The following is an 18,533-nucleotide window of genomic DNA, read 5'->3' on the forward strand; positions in this document are numbered from 1 at the left end:
AATATATTTATAATGCTCTAGCAATGGGAGTAACTAGTGAGGTAATTAAATTTGCTGACAACACAAAGTTATGCAAAGTTGTTAAATCACAAGAGGATTGTGAAAAATGACAAGAGCACCTTATGAGACTGGGCATCCAAAGGGCAGATGACATTTAATGTGAGCAAGTGCAAAGTGACGCAAGTGGGAAGGTGGTGATGCAAGGTTCCACATCAGACAAGGTAAAGCATTATGATGATTGGCACACTTGTTTTCTTCTTGAATGCCAAAGTCGATACATTTCTGACCCTTTTATGAAAAGCAATTGGCTACAGTGAGTGGACAAATGGATATCAATCCCCTTACCTGTTCCAACATTGCATTTGTTGGAAAGCATAAAGAGGTGGTAAAGAACGTTGCAGCCATTTTATAGATAATCTATTTTTTCTCACCAATGTTAAAGCATTTCAGCATGGTCTGCTTTGTTACTTACAATGTCAGGAAGTATTTTTTCACGGAGAGGGTGGTGGATGCTTGGAATGCCCTCCCGCGGGAGGTGGTGGAGATGAAAACAGTAACGGAATTCAAACATGTGTGGGATAAACATAAAGGAATCCTGTGCAGAAGGAAGGGATCCTCAGGAGCTTAGCCTAGAATGGGTGGCAGAGCTGGTGGTTGGGAGGCGGGCCTAGGCTGGGCAGACTTATACAGTCTGCTGGGGCTGGTGGTTGGGAGGCGGGACTAGTGCTGGGCAGACTTATATGGTCTGTGACAGAGCTGGAGGTGGGACTAGTAGTTGGGAGGCGGGGATAGTGCTGGGCAGACTTATAGGGTCTGTGCCAGAGCTGGTGGTTGGGAGGCGGGGTTGTTGGTTGGGAGGCGGGGATAGTGCTGGGCAGACTTATACGGTCTGTACCGGGGCTGGTGGTTGGGCAGTGGAGATAGTGCTGAGCAGACTTATATGGTCTGTGCCAGAGCTGGTGGTGGGAGGCGGGACTAGTAGTTGGGAGGCGGGGATAGTGCTGGGCAGACTTATAGGGTCTGTGCCAGAGCTGGTGGTTGGGAGGCGGGGTTGTTGGTTGGGAGGCGGGGATAGTGCTGGGCAGACTTATACGGTCTGTACCGGGGCTGGTGGTTGGGCGGTGGGGATAGTGCTGAGCAGACTTATATGGTCTGTGCCAGAGCTGGTGGTGGGAGGCGGGACTAGTAGTTGGGAGGCGGGGATAGTGCTGGGCAGACTTATAGGGTCTGTGCCAGAGCTGGTGGTTGGGAGGCGGGGATAGGGCTGGCCAGACTTATACGGTCTGTGCCCTGAAGAGAACAGTACAAATAAAAAAGTACCACATATGAATTTATCTTCTTGGGCAGACTGGATGGACCGTGCAGGTCTTTTTCTGCCGTCATCTACTATGTTACTGTTTTGTAATGGGCTCTGTTGAGAATAACAGGGTTTGCATTATTTAACACGCTTTATTTCTTTAAAATATGCAATCTAGGTTAAAACATGTTACCTCATTAGTATATGAGGCCCTCCGATTTTAAGCATCACTGAGGCAGGGCAGAACCTAGAAGTCCTGGTCTGTAGTTTTCTTTGAGCCTTAGACAAGAAAAGTAAGTATTTAAATCTTTCCAGTTCTCAGAAAATCCCTAGTTCCTGGAGTTAAGGTGCTTTAGCATCTCAGCTTTTGTTATTAGACTGAGCTAATTTTTTCACATGTACATCACATGTAGTAGCAGAACATAAAACATGATCATCTATTGCATTGATTCCAGGCTGCTTCTTGCCTGTTTGCTCAAGATTCAAGTTGGATTTTAGCCTTGCAAGTCTGCACCAGTAATCTGTAGGGTGTGCTCTGACTGGTTGGGGGCAGGGGGAAGTTTTGACATGTAGTTGAATCTCTGTGCATGCAGCATGTTTCTCCAGCAGGTGGCAGTGCTGGTTTAAGAATACTCTGAACTCATGTACTCTTTAATTCCTTGTCTGTTTTTCATCCAATAATAATGTGTTGAAAATTGCAACACAGCAGGAGACTTGCCATTGGAAGTGGTAATACACTCTGGGCTTTTCTCCAAAAATCAGTAAAAGGTGTTATGTGCTGAGTCATGTAAAAAAATTTATAGCTGTAGCTCTTAGGAATTAATGTTGCAGTAAATTCATAAATCACTTGTCATTTGCTTAGGATTCCAGTGTAAATCTTAAAACACATGGAGCCCCTTCTGGAACAAGACATTCAAGCAGTGTATGACAAAATCACAGTGAAAAAAATGTATATGTAGCCCCTGTCAAAAATACAGCTAGTTACAGTAGATTCATTAGGTATGTAAAAGGCTAAGTTGCACAGTTATGTGCTATAAGTTTTGGTTTGTTTGTTTTTTTAAATCACAAAGCATTTTTCCTAATCTAGAAAAACTAGCATGCCTTAATGCACCTGGTGGAAAGTGGAAATTGGAGTTGAGTTTCTACCCAGAATTCAGGTTTGTCGAAGAAGAGAAATAAGGCATTGCATTTTAAAATTCTGTAAATATATTTGACCAAAAACAATAAAATAGATGCTTAGTACTGAGACTGCCAAAGGCCTTGAGATGTCCAATGTTTGAGGTCTCAGCTGGCTGAGGTGGGGTGGGGACACTAGTTGAGCTGTTTCACATAACAATTCAAGGAAAAGAAATAATAAGGTAAGTTTATGTCTGTAAAAATAAAAACTGCAAATATTCAAATACAGTCATGTATTTTAAACATGACAGTGATGGCTGTAGGTGTCACTAGGGTATGGTGTTCCACCATTTGATGGGGAAAGGCTTCCGTCTGACATTGGTCCCACAGTGTACTTCTCCAAGATTTAAATGGTAAGAGTAATAGTCATCGATAAAAGTGCATCTGAGCCCCAGGGGTTCCAGAAGGGATATCATTGCCTTCTCCAGGCAGCATTTGCCATTGATAATAGGTCCAAAAGGCTTAGCAACTCCCAAATCCTTTCCCAGGACCACCAGATTCACCTAGTTGGAGAGAAAACCAATTGAAAAGGTTAATAATTAAGAACCACCACAAGGGACTGAAATTGTAGAAAGCATTCCTTGTAAAGAAGAAATATATATATAATAAACATAGCCCAAACATTAAGCAAGAACATTTTTATTCATTGGGAGGAGGGTCCTGTGCCCTCTGCTGGGGAAGCTGCATAGGTGTCTCACTCTAGTGCTGAGATCCAGCTGCTATATTGATTCTGAAAAACCTTTCACTTTCTTGATATGGTCAAATAAAGATATGCATGTTACCCCTAGACCTCCTATTGTGCTGATTTTTTATCCTCCCCCCCCCCCCCCCCCCCCCCCCCCCCGTGGTGTCTGAAGTCCAGTGCCCTTCGGCAGAAAGAGCCTGAAGACTCTCCACTAAAGCACTGGAATGATTGCAAGCGGAGAGTCATTTCCAGTTTTCATGTACCACATCCCTGTGCAAAAGTAAAATCCTACATATGACTTGTCAATCTGGACCTAACATCTGAAATGCCCAGAAACAAAAATGTTTTAAATGACTTTCATACAACCTAATATCCACAGCGAGGCCGTTCGAACCCATGGAAAAGGTGCGATGTAAGCAAAGGTCACCCACCCCATGAAGGACATGAACAATCCACCAATAATCAATAGACTGCTGTAGTGACCACATTGTACTTGGCCAAAATGAAAACTTCTGCCAACAAAATAAAAATCTTTAGGCTGCGTCGTTTGCTTCTTGTAGCTTAGTGCTTTTTTGATATGGTGATGGTTTATATAGTTTTGAGCTGCAGTTCATAAAATTCAGCTCATTTTTATAGATTTTCAGTGGTTCCCCTAGCTTGGAATGATGTATAAACAGATTTGTGAATAAATTGGGATCTCTGCAATGCAGGGAGTCTCCTTACCATATTCGGAAAGTAAGCGTCAGCGAAGCCGTTCTCCATTTTGAAGAGTATTGGGATGTCCACAATGTCCTGCTCTGTAAGTCCCAACTGTTTTTTCAGAATATCCCTATTCCAGTCAATACAATTCTAAGGAAACAGAAAACTTTAGGACTCAAGACATGAAAACATCAACTGGAATCTCTCTGTGAAATATGTGCAATAAAAAAGGTATCATCTTATTTTTTTTTCCATGTTTTATTTTGTTTGATTTCTATTGATTACCTTTAAAAGTGGACTAACACGGCTACCACACCTGTCTACTCTGTGAAAGCTGTAATTCGGTATCTGTATATAGTGGATGACCATTATTACTGCTACTATGTATCATTTCTATAGTGCTACTAGATGGCTGCAGTACTGTACACATTAACCCCCACATCTATAAAAGTCGCTAAAAATTGTGCACACAATTTGAGTGGAGCAAATTAGTGCTGATAATTGGTTTTTAACAAGTAATTATTCCACTTATTAGATGTGATTAAAATATATACATATAAATTTAGGCATGGGATCTGTGCCTAAATTTTGCTTGGGGTGTGGAAATGGGAGGGTCATGGGTGGCCTGGGGGCATTCCTAAAATTTACATGGGTAGTTATAGAATAACGGGGATTCATGTCTAAGTGCAAAGATTTGTCCCACATTTCAGTTGCTGCAAATGGTTAGGCCTAAAGCTAGGTGCGATTCTTGGGCGTAAGAACTGTCCTATCAACTGTGCCTGACTTTAATTGGGTTTACACAATATAGCCCCTTGTTTTTTTGGTGCTGATTTTTTGGGTGACCCCTATATGTTGGTACTTTCTCTGTGCCTAGTGGGTTGACAATTTAAGGTGGATTTTTTTTTTGTACCTGGGGCAATCGAGGGTTAAGAGATTTGCTCAGGGTAAGAAGGAGCTGCAGTTCCCAGGATCTGAGCTCACTGCACTAACCATTAGGCTACTCCTCCCCTTATTTATCCTCTGACCTTCTACGTCCTACTGGTGACAAGATGGGTACATTCGAGTCTCTCCTTGTTTCCATTTTTGTTGTTATTTGCCACGTTGTTTCCTCTAACAGGGAAGCCAAAGTGCATTACAACCTGTTTTTGCCAGAGACTGCAGCTGGGTCCTGGGCAGCCACTAAGAAAGAGTCTACAAATGTAATTAAATACCTCACTCGCCCTAACATGTTAATGTAACCAAAGACATGTCCAAAACAGAATTTCAGTGAAACAAGAAAGCAAAGCTTGCAGGAACCAACAAAGGCAAAACAAGAAATCTGACAAAATCTGGAACAGGATTCTGGCACAGGAGCAGCAACAGACTGGAAGGCAGAGCAAGGTATGAAGCAGAGCAAGACACAAGGCAGGATGCAAGAAAGGAAAGGACAGTGAGAGCAACACAAGAGATGCCATGAGCCCATGCTGATCCAGCCCAGAGATAAATAAACCCCCCACAAGACACAGAAACACCCACTGAGACACACAGACACAGACCAGGGCAGGAACCTGAAACAAGGGAGGCTGCTTCCCCAGCACACCAGACTTTTAGTTCCTAGGAGTATTACTGCAGGAGTATTCTAATCTTAAAGAAACAAGATAAGAACCCAGGGTTCAAAGGTTCAAATCCCACTGCGGCTCCTTGTGGTCTTGGTAAGTCACTTACTTAACCCTCCATTACCTCAGGTACAAACTTAGATTGTGAGTCCTTCAGGGACAGAGAAATACCCAGTGTACCCGAGCTACTTTTGAAAAGAAATGAGCTAAATCTCAAGTCCCGTCTTCTCCCTCCCCAGCATTGACTGTTACAGAAAGGTGTCACCCTGTTTAATAGTAAATTCTGTCTTTTCCTAAAGTTGTCCTTCATATGTCAGCTATCTAAGGAAAATAAGCAGTTTTTCAAAGCAACTAGTACGATTTTCATACCTGGAAATAATCATTTTCTTTCTTTAGGAATTTGTCTTTCAGAATATTATTTATGGTTGGTTGTGGAACACTTAGTCCTGTAATTAAAAAAAAATGTAAAATCTGTATATTTACAGATAAAAACAGAATTGATGGGGTAACTATGACTTTTGGGTTACAAAATCAACATATATGTATAAGCACAGCCAATAGGAAGACAAGTTAGATTATAAACAGCCAATAGGAATGCAGCTTAGCCATGACTGAGTTTCTCCTGTGGGCTGCCTCAGGGTAAAACCTCAGGAGTAAATAATCATGTGAAAGTGCTCAGTGGTTTTTTGGTTGCTGCTGGTACGCTCAGATATTCTGGACACCTGCATTGCCTTATGCAATTAAGTGCAATATTCAGCACGCAGGGGGACTTTTCCAAAGGCAGGCAAAAAATATGTGCGCTAAATGCTAGAGAGGCCCATATATTCCTATGGGTGTCTCTAGCATTTACTGCATGCTAAAAATGCTACTGCTCCTTTGGAAAAGACCCCCTTAAGCAGTGGCATTCCTAGGGGCGCTGAACCCGGGGCCCCCCCATGGAACAGCGTGACTCCCCCCGGCGAAATAACCCCCCCCCGAGTGCACGCCGCTGGGGGGGGTGCCGCGTGCCTGTCGGCTCTTTGTTGCCATGCTCCCTCTACCCCGGAACAGGAAGTAACCTGTTCCGGGGCAGAGGGAGCATGAAAACGAAGAGCTGACAGGCGCGCGGCACCCCCCCCCCCCCAGCGGCGTGCACCCGGGGCGGACCGCCCCCACCGCCCCCCCCCCCCCCTTGGTACGCCACTGCCCTTAAACACCTAAGCAAAACCAGATAAAGATAGGACTGATGTGGTTTGATTTGAACAGTTAACTAACTACTACTTAACATTTCTAGAGCGCTACTAGGGTTACGCAGCACTGTACAGTTTAACAAAGAAGGACAGACCCTGCTCAAAGGAGCTTACAATCTAAAGGACGAAATGTCAAAAGTTGGGGCAGTCAAGTTTTCCTGAATAGAGGTGTAGTGGTTAGGTGCCGAAGGCGACATTGAAGAGGTGGGCTTTGAGCAAGGATTTGAAGATGGGCAGGGAGGGGGCCTGGCGTATGGGCTCAGGGAGTTTGTTCCAAGCATGGGGTGAGGCAAGGCAGAAAGGGCGGAGCCTGGAGTTGGCAGTGGTGGAGAAGGGTACTGAAAGGAGGGATTTGTCTTGGGAGCGGAGGTTACGGGTAGGAACGTAAGGGGAGATGAGGGTAGAGAGGTAAGGGGGGGCTGCAGATCGAGTGCATTTGTAGGTTAGTAGGAGAAGCTTGAACTGTATGCAGTACCTGATCGGAAGCCAGTGAAGTGATTTGAGGAGAGGGGTGATATGAGTATATCGGTCCAGGCGGAAGATAAGACGTGCAGCCGAGTTCTGAACGGACTGAAGAGGGGATAGGTGGTAAAGTGGGAGGCCAGTGAGGAGTAGGTTGCAGTAGTCAAGGCGAGAGGTAATGAGAGAGTGGATGAGAGTTCGGGTGGTGTGCTCAGAGAGGAAAGGGCGAATTTTGCTAATGTTGTAGAGGAAGAAGCGACAGGTCTTGGCTATCTGCTGGATATGCGCAGAGAAGGAGAGGGTGAAGTCGAAGATGACTCCGAGGTTGCGGTGTTTAAGTGCTGAATAGAGACAATTAACCACATAATTGCCATTTGTACCCTGAAATACCCACAGAATCGCCAGCTATGGTTTTAATGGTTAGTTCTGATAATCAGAGGCACTGATCTCAGTGGATAGCCCCAGAGACGCAATGTAACCAGCCAAGAGACTCTCTTGCCAGGTTAAATGCTTTGAATATCGACCCTCAGAGTATGGCTTAAGCGAAGTGAATTGTTGAATGAGAGTTCGAATTTGGCAAATGACAGTCAAACCTGTCATGGCCACAGAAGTGTCACAGTAGTTAAACTATTTAACTGGTTGAATAGTTGGTTAAGTACCTTATTCAGCACTTAACTGGCTATCGCAAACCGCATCAAGACACGACTGACATTCGATCTGCTCAAAAGCTAAGTACTAACAGAAGAGATTTTTTACATATAAAGAAACGTGAATTGGAATGATTACAGCTTGAAGTAATTTATAATATAATTAAACTGGAAGGTTCAAGGTTTTTCAGCCAGTGATGGAACTTCCTGTAAGAGAACTGAGGCTTTTCCGTTCCCACCTAAGTGAAGGTCTTCACAATAGTTGGAATTCTGAACACATGATCAGTGAAGTTCTTTCTTGGTGATATTCAAATTCATTTCCTTTCATCCTTCTTCCATACAGCCCAGTCCCAACTTACCCTGAAACATAGCAGCGTCTCCGTAGCCCTGTTGCTTAATCTCCTCAAACAGCTGGTAGCAGGCGTTAGGGCTGGCTAAGAGTAGCCGGAAACCCTAAACAATAGTGAGAAAAAAATCAAATCAGCATAAGGTCTTTCTTGTTAACAGCGACATCTGTGAGTGGAGGAGGAAGTGGGCTTTGATCCTGGCAACCTGGGTTCAATTCCCACTGCAGCTCCTTGTCACCTTGAGCAAGTCACTTGCCCAAGGTACAAAAACTTAGATTGTGAGCCCTCTAGGGACAGAGAAAGTACCTGCATATAATGTGTACTGTGCTGTGTATGTCTAGTAACATAGTAGATGACAGCAGAAAAAGACCTTGACGGTCCACTCAGTCTGCCCAACAAGATAAACTCACATGTGCCATTTTTTGTGTATACCTTACCTTGATTTGTACCTGTCTTTTTCAGGGCACAGACCGTATAAGTCTGCCCAGCACTATCCCCGCCTCCCAACCACCAGCCCTGCCTCCCACCACCGCTACAGAAATTATTATTATTAGTAGTAGTATCTCTAATTATTCTCAATGGCTAATTAGGGAACAAGAAGCAACAGACTGTTCCTTAACCTTCAATAAAGAAGTCATAAGCATTCCCCTGTCAATCTATTTAAATAATTGATATATCTCTCTACATCCCTTTCAGGCCTCTATGGTCCTTCCAAATAGCAATTCCTAACTGTACTTTCACCAAAGGGAATCATAATCAACTTTTCTGACTTGGCGTTCAACTTTCTTTACATGAGTCTCCTTCTTTTCTTAGTCCTGTTACTCATCTTATCTATCTATCTACTACTTAACATTTCTATAGTGCTACTACATGTACACAGCACTGTACATGAAGAGACAGTCCCTACTCAACAGAGCTTACAATCTAATCAAGACAGACAAGCAGGACAAATAAGGAATAAGGGAATTACTTGCAAACATGGGTACTGAACAAGTGAGTAGGAGTTAGGAGTTAAAAGCAGCCACAGAAAGGTAGGCTTTTAGTCTAGATTTGAGGACGGCCAGAGATGGAGCTTGACGTACCAACTCAGAAGTCTTTTCCAGGTGAATGGTGCAGCAAGATAAAAGGAACAGAGTCTGGAGTTAGCAGTGGAGGAGAAGGGTGCAGATAAAAGAGATTTACCCAGTGAACGGAGTTCCCAGGGAGGAATGTAGGGAGCGATAAGAGTGGACAGGTACTGAGGAGCTGCAGAGTGAATGCACTTGTAGGTCAATAAGACGAGTTTGAACTGTATGTGGAAATGGATAGGGAGCCAATGAAATAATTATGTTTCATCTTTGCTTATACCCTATGCTGTCTATTACAATGTTTTATTGTATTCTGTTGACATTGTAAGTAGTATACTATGCCATACTTTGAATATTTTTACTGTTGTAATTGTCTATTGCTTATGTTTGATTTATTCTTGCTCTACACCGTCTTGAGTGAATTCCTTCAAAAAGGCGGTGAATAAATCCTAATAAATAAAGAAATATAAAGTTATACCCAACATTGAGCTTTAAGGGAGCAGCTCCCACACTCTGTAATTCACTGACAGAGGGATTTTGCCTCACACAGGACCACCTCTACTTTACAAAGCAAGTGAAAGTCTGGCTCTTCTCCCAAACCTTTAATGGCTTTGGCAACTGGCTATTCATTCACTCCCCATCTGGACAAGCTCATCACCCTAAAATTAAACCAGTTCCACATTCAACTGCACATATAATTCCCTTCCAACATTGCCAAACACCTTCATTATCCCAGTACCTTTGTCTTACCCATCTTCTCCATATGTTCCCTTTCCTGCCTATTAAGATGTTTCATTGTATTGTGCTACGATTGTATCATATTTCTTTTAAATGAAAGTTCTAATGTGCTGTTTTAGGGTTACATTACTGATATTGTATCATATTGGGAAATGGGACTTGATATACCGCCTTTCTGAGGTTTTTGCAACTATATTCAAAGCGGTTTACATATATTCAGGTACTTATTTTGTACCAGGGGCAACGGAGGGTTAAGTGACTTGCCCAGAGTCACAAGGAGCTGCAGTGGGAATCGAACTCAGTTCCCCAGGATCAAAGTTCACTGCATTGACCACTAGGCTACTCCTCCACTCATTCCACTAATAAGAGCCAACCTCATCAGTGATGTCACAATGGCTTGACTGCCCGATACTTGGCTCACTTCTGATATTGTGATGTCATAAGGGAAAGGGAAATGGGACTTGATATACCGCCTTTCTGAGGGTTAAGTGACTTGCCCAGAGTCATAAGGAGCTGCAGTGGGAATCGAACCCAGTTCCCCAGAATCAGAGTCCGCTGCACTAACCACTAGGCTACTCCTCCATTGCTATTACTCAAATTTATTTTGCATATTTCCAAGTTTACCTCACTGTTTTAACTGCTTTATTACACTATTCCCTCATTTTGCTATCACTATACTGTTACTTCAGTGTTTGTTTTCTATGTCAAAAATATATCTGCTATAGGCAAATCTCTCCATAAAGGCAATTAAGAAAATTGAATAAATAAATAAATAAGAAGGATCTTAGAAGGGTTCAGGTCATCAGGGGCAGGTTGCATCAGTCTTGGTCTAACAGCAAAACCAGGACTGAATGAGCAAGTGACTGATAACCTGGTAACTCCGTTGCTTGTCAACATTATAGAATGTTTAGTGCATTAGATACCTTTCTGTCAGAGGATGGGACAAAGGTCATAAATTCATCCACATGACCCACTTGCAACCAATCAGAGAAGAGCTCCACAGGGGCTTGTACTTTCTGAGCAAAGAGAAAGTCTCTCGCGACCTTCGTCATCTTCCTCCCACCAGACCTGTCGTTCAAACACCAAAGAAAGGGGAAAGCAATGGGCATTTGTTAGTCATTAAATTGTCCTGTCCCCACTGAGCCTGAATTGCTAAAAGCTCATCTGGAAGAACAAGAAGAGACTTTTCAGCTCAGAGAAACACTGAATATGACTTCAAGAAAAGGCCTTTGGGGCTATCTATTTATTTATAACATTTTAATACCAATTTTCTGAGAAGACCTCAATTGAAATGGGTTACATTCAGGCTATTTTTAATTTGAAAGTAGTATGGACTTTGCAGCTATATAGGCAGTATGAAAACTGTTCCTGAATTATGCAAGATATTTCTGATCTGGTGAAGTTACTAAAATAAATAACTGCCCTGCAGGCAGAATCAGACCTGTCCGTGTAAAAAGGGCTGAAGTATCTCCATCAATCACTCTGCAGATCACATGACAATTCTCTCTCTCTCTCTCTCTCTCTCTCTCTCTCTCTCTCGATATATATATATATACATATATACAAACATACATTCACATATGTGCACCTTTTTTTTTTTAAATTAGTCCCCTTATTTTCTAACTCCTCTTAAATATCTATAAATTCTATCTTTGCGTATACCCTACACTGTCTTCTAAAATGTTCTATTACGTATTGTGTTGACATTGTAAGTAATATAATATTCCATACTTTGCATTGTTATTTGAATATTTTTACTGCTGTAATTGCTTATTGCTCATGTTTGATTTATTCTTACTGTACACTGCCTTACATAGTAACATAGTAGATGACGGCAGAAAAAGACCTGCACGGTCCATCTAGTCTGCCCAACAAGATAAACTCATATGTGCTACTTCTTGTGTATACCTTACCTTGATTTGTATCTGCCATTTTCAGGACACAGACTGTAGAAGTCTTGCCCAGAACTAGCCCCACCACCCAAACACCAGCCCCCCCCCCCCCCACACACACACACACCTTGGCATGCTGCTGCCAATTAGGATCCTCCCCAAGGGATACACCTTCCCATTCACTGTCACTGGGGGGCTGACTTCCAGGTTCCCAAAGGAGTCCAGGCTGCTGACATCATACATGGGTACTGGCTCTCTCGTAACATACCCAAAATCTGGGCCCTGCAAGAAAAGAGTAAAGACAATTACTACAAGGAGAACCCTGCGGGCAGAAACAGTGTGAAACTTTTATCATTTATTCATTTTATATACTGTTTCTTATTGCTGGTGCAAAACAGAACGGTTTACATTTTTAAAAAATACAACCCATACATACAAACAAGAACTCCAATCATTGATAGAAAAAGCACAGCAACCCAAAATGACAAAGAAGGACATACCTAGTAAAATCTACAAATTTAATATAGTTAAGCCTGAACGTCTACAGCTTCTCTACTATCATAAGTTCTGTTCAATACAGTTTGTGAAGAGAAAAGTTTTCAGACGTTTTCGAAAGTGAATGTAGGACTTCTCTAATCTAATCTCATTTGGAAGCCCACTCCAAAGAGAGGGAGACAGAAAGAAAAAAAAGCTGATCCCCGTGTAGATTCCCAACGAGCCTTAGCAAGCGGAGGAATGACTAACCTATTATCTGTTAATGATCTAAGTGTCCGCATAGGAGAGTAGGGACATTTTGTCAAATTTGATAGATAGCTAGGAATAAGTGAATGAAAAGCCTTATGTGTCAGAGCAAGTACTTTAAATTTGACTCTTGCTTCAATCGGAAGCCAATGAAGTTGGTATAATGAAGGTGTCATTCTATCATCCCTCCGGGCCCTACAAATCAATCAACTATGCAGCTAGACTAACATACAACAACCACACACAGATCCGATATTCACGCATAAACAACGCAGCCAGTTCTCAGGAGGGAGCACAGTACCTATTTCCTCTCACCCATCTGCGGAACCCAGTGTTCAGGAAGCTACCTGCTGCACCTCATGAACAAAGAGCGATCCCGGCCTTACAGCATTTGTGATAAATCACAGCTCTTGTATAAAGCTGGTGGCAGAAAAGTCTGAAGCATGAACTCTATGTGCAGCATCAGAACCAGTCCTTACAGCCCAATACCATGGGGGCAGAGCTACTGATTATGCTTCCCTGCTGATGATTCAATTGTATTGGTTGCTGGTAAAAGCAAGAATCTGATTTTTAAGGTACTATATGGGGCTCATTTTCAAAGCATTTAGACTTACAAAGTTCTATAGCTTCCTTTGTAACTTTGTAAGTCTAAGTGCTTTGAAAATACGCCTCGGCACATGGACTAGCTCCTGAGTACCTTAAACATTTGATTTGTTTTTACTCAGCACCTAGATCATTACATTCTTCTCAAGAGTTAGACTAAAAATCCCCTCAGAAATTTACTAGATTGAGATCTTTAGTGGGTAGAGGTCCAGATATATGGAAAACATTACCAGGTAAAATTGGAGAAGTTACCATTTATAATCTAGTTAGGAGAGCTGTTAAAACATACTTATTCTGGCAATATTTGATAGGCAATTAAACACTAGCAGGTTCTGGTTATATTTGTAATGTTTTGTAATCAAATGGGTTTTGCCCATTTTCATTTAAATCTGTAATCCACCGTGAGCCATTTGGTCAGTTAAGCAGAATAGAAATGTCCACATTAGATTAGGGAACTCAGGTACAGGCATGTTTTGCTTCCCCTCTATGCAGAACCTTCTTCAAAACAGACCAAATGGAGACAGAAAAATGGTAAATGAGGAAATGAAATGCACATTTGCTGACAGCAGCATACGGTACAAAATACAATACCAGGATCTTTTTAAAAGGAAAGTCCTTCAGTTTTCCATCTCTGGGGGAATCAAAAACCACAGGGAAGCTTTTCTGAGGTGCCTGAGTGTAGCCAAACTCCATCTCATCCTGCAGGGGAAAAATATAATATATATTGAACTCTACTGATTTCTGTTTCTACAGTTTACATTTCTTCATTTGCTGGTCTTATTCCTAGTTCTTCTCCTGTTGAAGTGTAGGATTAGAATGAGATAAGAATCAGGGCTGAAATCCTTTCACTTCACCCTCCACAAATGACATGACAGATTTGGATAGGCTGGACTGGGCCTTGACGGCAACTCTAGTGGTTGGAACATAAGGACAGAGCCGGGAAACACCAAAGAAAGACCATGATCAACTATATAATCTCACGTTCACTGCTGATTTTAATATTGAATTGATAATGAATGTGACTGTTGGGCAGACTGGTGGACCGTTCAGGTCTTTATCTGCCGTCACTTATTATGTTACTATGTTAAGTGACTGGCTATTCTCATACTGATAATACCTGGATCCAGCGGTCTCCACGGTTATCCATTATCCCACAGACTGTCAGTTTACACCGTGCTTTCCTCTCCACCAGATCTGTCACCTCGGCCAGAAAGGTGCTGTTATTGGGAACACTATGACAGAAGAGATAGAAAGTATGAAGAATGACAAGCATGCATAGAAGGTCATTGTTAGGTACTGAGTGCATTTCAGATTTCTTGTAGAGATAAAACTAGGCATTTTTTTGTGTTTCAATGTAAAAGACAGCTATATGGGGCAAGCACCAATCTCAGCTTCGCCCTCAGACTGTGGGACCAATTTAATTCCCTATGTTATCGTTTTACAGTTCAGGTCCTGTTCTGATTTTCCAAATTACCATATTTGAGTGCGCACAGGGCCTGGGGACATGAGAGGTAATGGTAATGCCTTGATAACACTTACTCCTTGTCCTTTCCTGGCCTGAATGGCCAGTCACACCAAGAGGCTGATAGAGGGGCTCCTGACACTCCACCAACCCCTCCCCTAAGAAAGGTAAAGGAGACTCTCCCTCTGAGAGCCAAGTTTCAGTCACCACTAAAACATCAAAATTGAAAAGATCCAAGACTAGGGATGTTTGTTCTTCAGACAGGGATCTACTGAAGAATCAGTACTAGCAACAGTATGAAGAGCTACTTGTTCTCAGGGACAATAGTTGGCAATAGGAATAGGAATAAAAAGAGGTTTCTGAACAAGAAAATCAAGGGCCCAACAATGAGGAAGTTATTGACCAAAAGACATAGTGAATGGGAATGAAAGTCATAGCCAAAGTTAAAAGTACAACACAATTAGGCTAACTCTTATAACTTAGGCCTATTATTATAAGGAGTGTCCAGTTTCCTTCCTGGCCTTTATAAATTCACATAGTTGGTCAACTTCATAAAAGACATATTTCTTATCCTTATATAATACCAAACATTTGCATGGAAAACGCAGTTGAAATCTAGCTTGCAATGAAATCACATCTTGTCTTAAATCCAGAAACTTCTTTCTACTTAATTGTGTCCATTTAGAGACATCTGGAAAAATAAGAAACCTCCTTTCTAAGAAATCAACTTTAGTTTTTTGAAAATAAAGTTTCATCAATGCTTCCTTATCTTGGAGGAAAACAAACTTCACAATTAATGTAGATCTCTTTTTTTTCCTCTTCAGTGGATTATTCTAAAAAAGTAATTAAGTCCAAACCTTCTGCTTGATCTTTTAATTGGGCTTGAGTTCTTTGTTCTTGAAGAATTTCTTGCTTTGCTGGCAAATAGTAGATTTTTTGAATAGGGGGAAACATCTGCTCAGAATATTTAAGCTCTTCCCTCAAGAATCTGAAAAACATCTCTTTAGGAGATATCAGATCATTGAGGCCCAGATGATCAAAAGCCCTGCACTGTTCCAAACAGCACCCTAAAAATAGCGCCGGGACAGTGCAGGGCTTTTCTGCATCGATGATCAAAGATAATGCATGCAAATCTAAACAGTGCTATTATCTTTGATCATCATGTTTAAAGTGCGGGAGAATTGTGCCGAGTATGCACTCAGCACAATCCTCCCGCACTTGTTTGACAGGTCTGGGCTGTCAAAAGCCCAAACCTGTCAAACAGCCTGCCCCGAGGCCCGAATGAGGCCCCCCCCCCAAACCCCCAGAAAACGTCGTGGCCGGCGGCGGCCAAACCCTCTCCCACCCTCCCACCCAGCTACGGGGGGGGGGGGGGGGGGGCTGGAGGATCGGTGGGTCTCCAGCCCCCGAAACCCCCAGAAATCATTGCTCCATCGAAATCCTCCCCCCAGCGTTGTCCTTAAATTCCCTGGTGGTCCGTGGTGTCGTGACACCCCCCTGGCCCTGTCCCTGCCCCCCTACCTTGTGTTGGAGGAGGGACGCAGCCTGCCTGCCTCCCTCCTCTTCCAGTCAGTCGACGCCCAAAATGGCGGCGCCCAGCACCGCCCACTGCATCCTGGGGCTACAGACCATGTAAGGGAGCGATTCCCTTACATGGTCTGTAGCCCCGCCCAGTGCAGCCCAGTATGGCGTTAACAGCCTCTAGCGCCAGTGTTTGCTTTTGATCATGAGGGCCTGAGAGGAAAATTCAAAATTCTCAAATTTAGATTTCTCATTGCATTTTCTAAATTTTCAATTTTTCTCATAATCATTAATTTTTCTCCAACTACTTGAGTTTGAACGTCACGTAAATTTTTCAATTCACCATCAGCTTTCAATTGTTTAGTTGAAATAATTTCTAGTTCAGTTTTCATGCTTTTTATTTGTGTAGTATTGTTCAAGGACACAGAAATAAACAATAAACAGACCTTGTGAAGGTTTTACAGGGCATTCCAAATAGTCTCCAGCGAGATTTCAGCAGGTCTTACCAGGGGCTGCGTTACCGCCATAGTTAACAAGGTCTCAGCGTGTACCGAGGAAAGATCTTGGTCCAGAGCAGCCACTGTTGCCTGAAGTCACTGGGCTTCCTCCATTCTCTCCCGCGCCTCGGCTAACTCCTCCGGAGTATGCCTCTCTTTCGGAGAGTTTAACCTTTCTCTCTCCGGAACTAGTACTCCGGTTGGCTGCGGGAACGGAGGAGTCAATGGGCTGGCAGGGCTGAGTGAAAAATCACTCTCCAGGCCGGTGCTCTCCCTTGCACCGGCAGCGGAAATGCCCGTCGGAGTCGAAGCCAGGAACGCCGGGATAGTTGTTTGCCGAAGAGAGGGAGTTTCCACCTTGGGAAGAAGAGGTCCCCTTGATTTCCCCTTCCTCTTCGGCATTCCGCTAAATAAAGGGTAAGAAATTTACCAGGAATAAAGCTTATAAGAAAAGTTTCCACTTTGTTTAGGGAGCTAAGATCACGGCTTCCTACACGACGGCCATCTTGGATCTCCTCTGTATGTTTTTTTATATCTGTGGATCCCAGGGACCAGGATCTTCACTTACTTCTCCAGTTCCTCCTGTGCTTAACTCTTTTATCCTCAGTCTTTGGAGTGCTGGTGGACTCATTGGCCATTCCAGCTTACACTTAAAGGTTAATGCAGCGGCCTTAGCAAACCTTTCACTGTTCTCCACTTCTTTCCCCTCCTAGGTTAGAGGCTGGTCTAGGCAAAGACCTTGTTTCCCTTTCTGTGTGGTAGGGAAGTTAGAGCCAAAGAAAAAGAAATTCAAACAGGGTTGGGGTTTTATACCAGCCACAGTTTCCCTTCAAATGGGAGTCTTCTCCCATCACTTCCTCCTCTTGTTCCAGAAGCTGTGTGAATATTTACAAGACAAAGTCTAGTATTTTAGTAGAGCCACTAGGGGTCTCTGCTATCCACTTGGTAACTGGCTGATCTGTCTAAAGTACTATTATGATCCTTTCCTGTCTCCTTTTAGTTCATGTCGTTTTTTATTTTCATTCTCTTTATTGTCATTATGTTTGTTTTTTAACCTTGTCTATTGTATTTTAAGCTTTTGGTTTTATTTGCAAAAAAAAAAAGTCTCCCAAAGCAAGAAACCATTTAGAAAAAGAAAAGCTTTTCTAGACATCTGGACCAATCTAGCCTCATCAGGAAATACCAAGAGACGCTGTCCACAAAATAAAGAATATTTATTTGTAAAGGGAAATACTCTCATTTTATTGTTATTGGCTAAAAAGCATAACCAGGAGGGTTGGCCTTTTGGAGAAAAATATCCAAAGAGGTTTAAAGAAAACCTGTCAGGTCCAAACTATCAAATGAGGTAAGTGTATCAAAAGCAGCCAACCTCACTTCTTTGACTCCAGGGTTAGTGATATTTAACACCTTCGAAGAGTATCTGGACAACAAAATTTCTGCTAAAAGCAACCTAGTCATAGGAATAATAAGAAAATATAAATTTGTTATTTTCAGCAGAATTTCCATTGTGTCCAGTTTAGAATGCCCTTAATTCCTGAAGTCTGAGTGGCTTGAATAACCTGCACCTGAGTTTCCAGAACTTTAAGTCTAGTGTCCATTGAAAGAAACTTGCTGTTGTGATCTTCCAATTTATAAAGTCTCTTTAAAAAAAATTGCACAATTGAGTTATGGTCCCATGCAACATCTCTTCTGTCCTAGATACCACATTCCAAACGTCTAGAAGGGATATGCCAGTGGTTCCGCTCTTTCTAAATGGGGAGAGGAATCTCCTTAGGAATCAGAGAGCAGCTAGATGCAGAAGATAAAACAAGGCCAGAAGACAATAATGATAGAACCAAAGAAATATCGTATTGTGAGATCCCGAAGGAGATAGCA

At 42.5% G+C, this 18,533-nt stretch overlaps 1 protein-coding gene across 2 annotated transcripts in view; it reads right to left on the reverse strand.

Annotated features, from left to right (window-relative positions):
- Positions 1-1,461: 1,461 nt before the first annotated feature.
- The window catches only part of LOC115456630 (protein-arginine deiminase type-1-like), a 59,444-nt gene continuing 42,372 nt past the window's right edge, over positions 1,462-18,533 (reverse strand). The window contains exons 9-16 of one of the 2 annotated variants that reach the window (XM_030185841.1): positions 14,296-14,410; positions 13,770-13,877; positions 11,962-12,116; positions 10,866-11,010; positions 8,150-8,243; positions 5,822-5,898; positions 3,882-4,007; positions 1,462-2,976 (exon numbers count right to left, since the gene is read on the reverse strand). In XM_030185841.1, coding sequence (XP_030041701.1) covers positions 2,743-2,976; positions 3,882-4,007; positions 5,822-5,898; positions 8,150-8,243; positions 10,866-11,010; positions 11,962-12,116; positions 13,770-13,877; positions 14,296-14,410 — 1,054 coding nt within the window. In that variant the 3' untranslated portion in view covers positions 1,462-2,742. The remainder of the gene's footprint in view (positions 2,977-3,881; positions 4,008-5,821; positions 5,899-8,149; positions 8,244-10,865; positions 11,011-11,961; positions 12,117-13,769; positions 13,878-14,295; positions 14,411-18,533) is intronic. The other variant, XM_030185839.1, reaches the window with a different exon arrangement.

Source organism: Microcaecilia unicolor, chromosome 13 (assembly GCF_901765095.1).
Source record: "Microcaecilia unicolor chromosome 13, aMicUni1.1, whole genome shotgun sequence".
Lineage (NCBI taxonomy): Eukaryota > Metazoa > Chordata > Amphibia > Gymnophiona > Siphonopidae > Microcaecilia > Microcaecilia unicolor.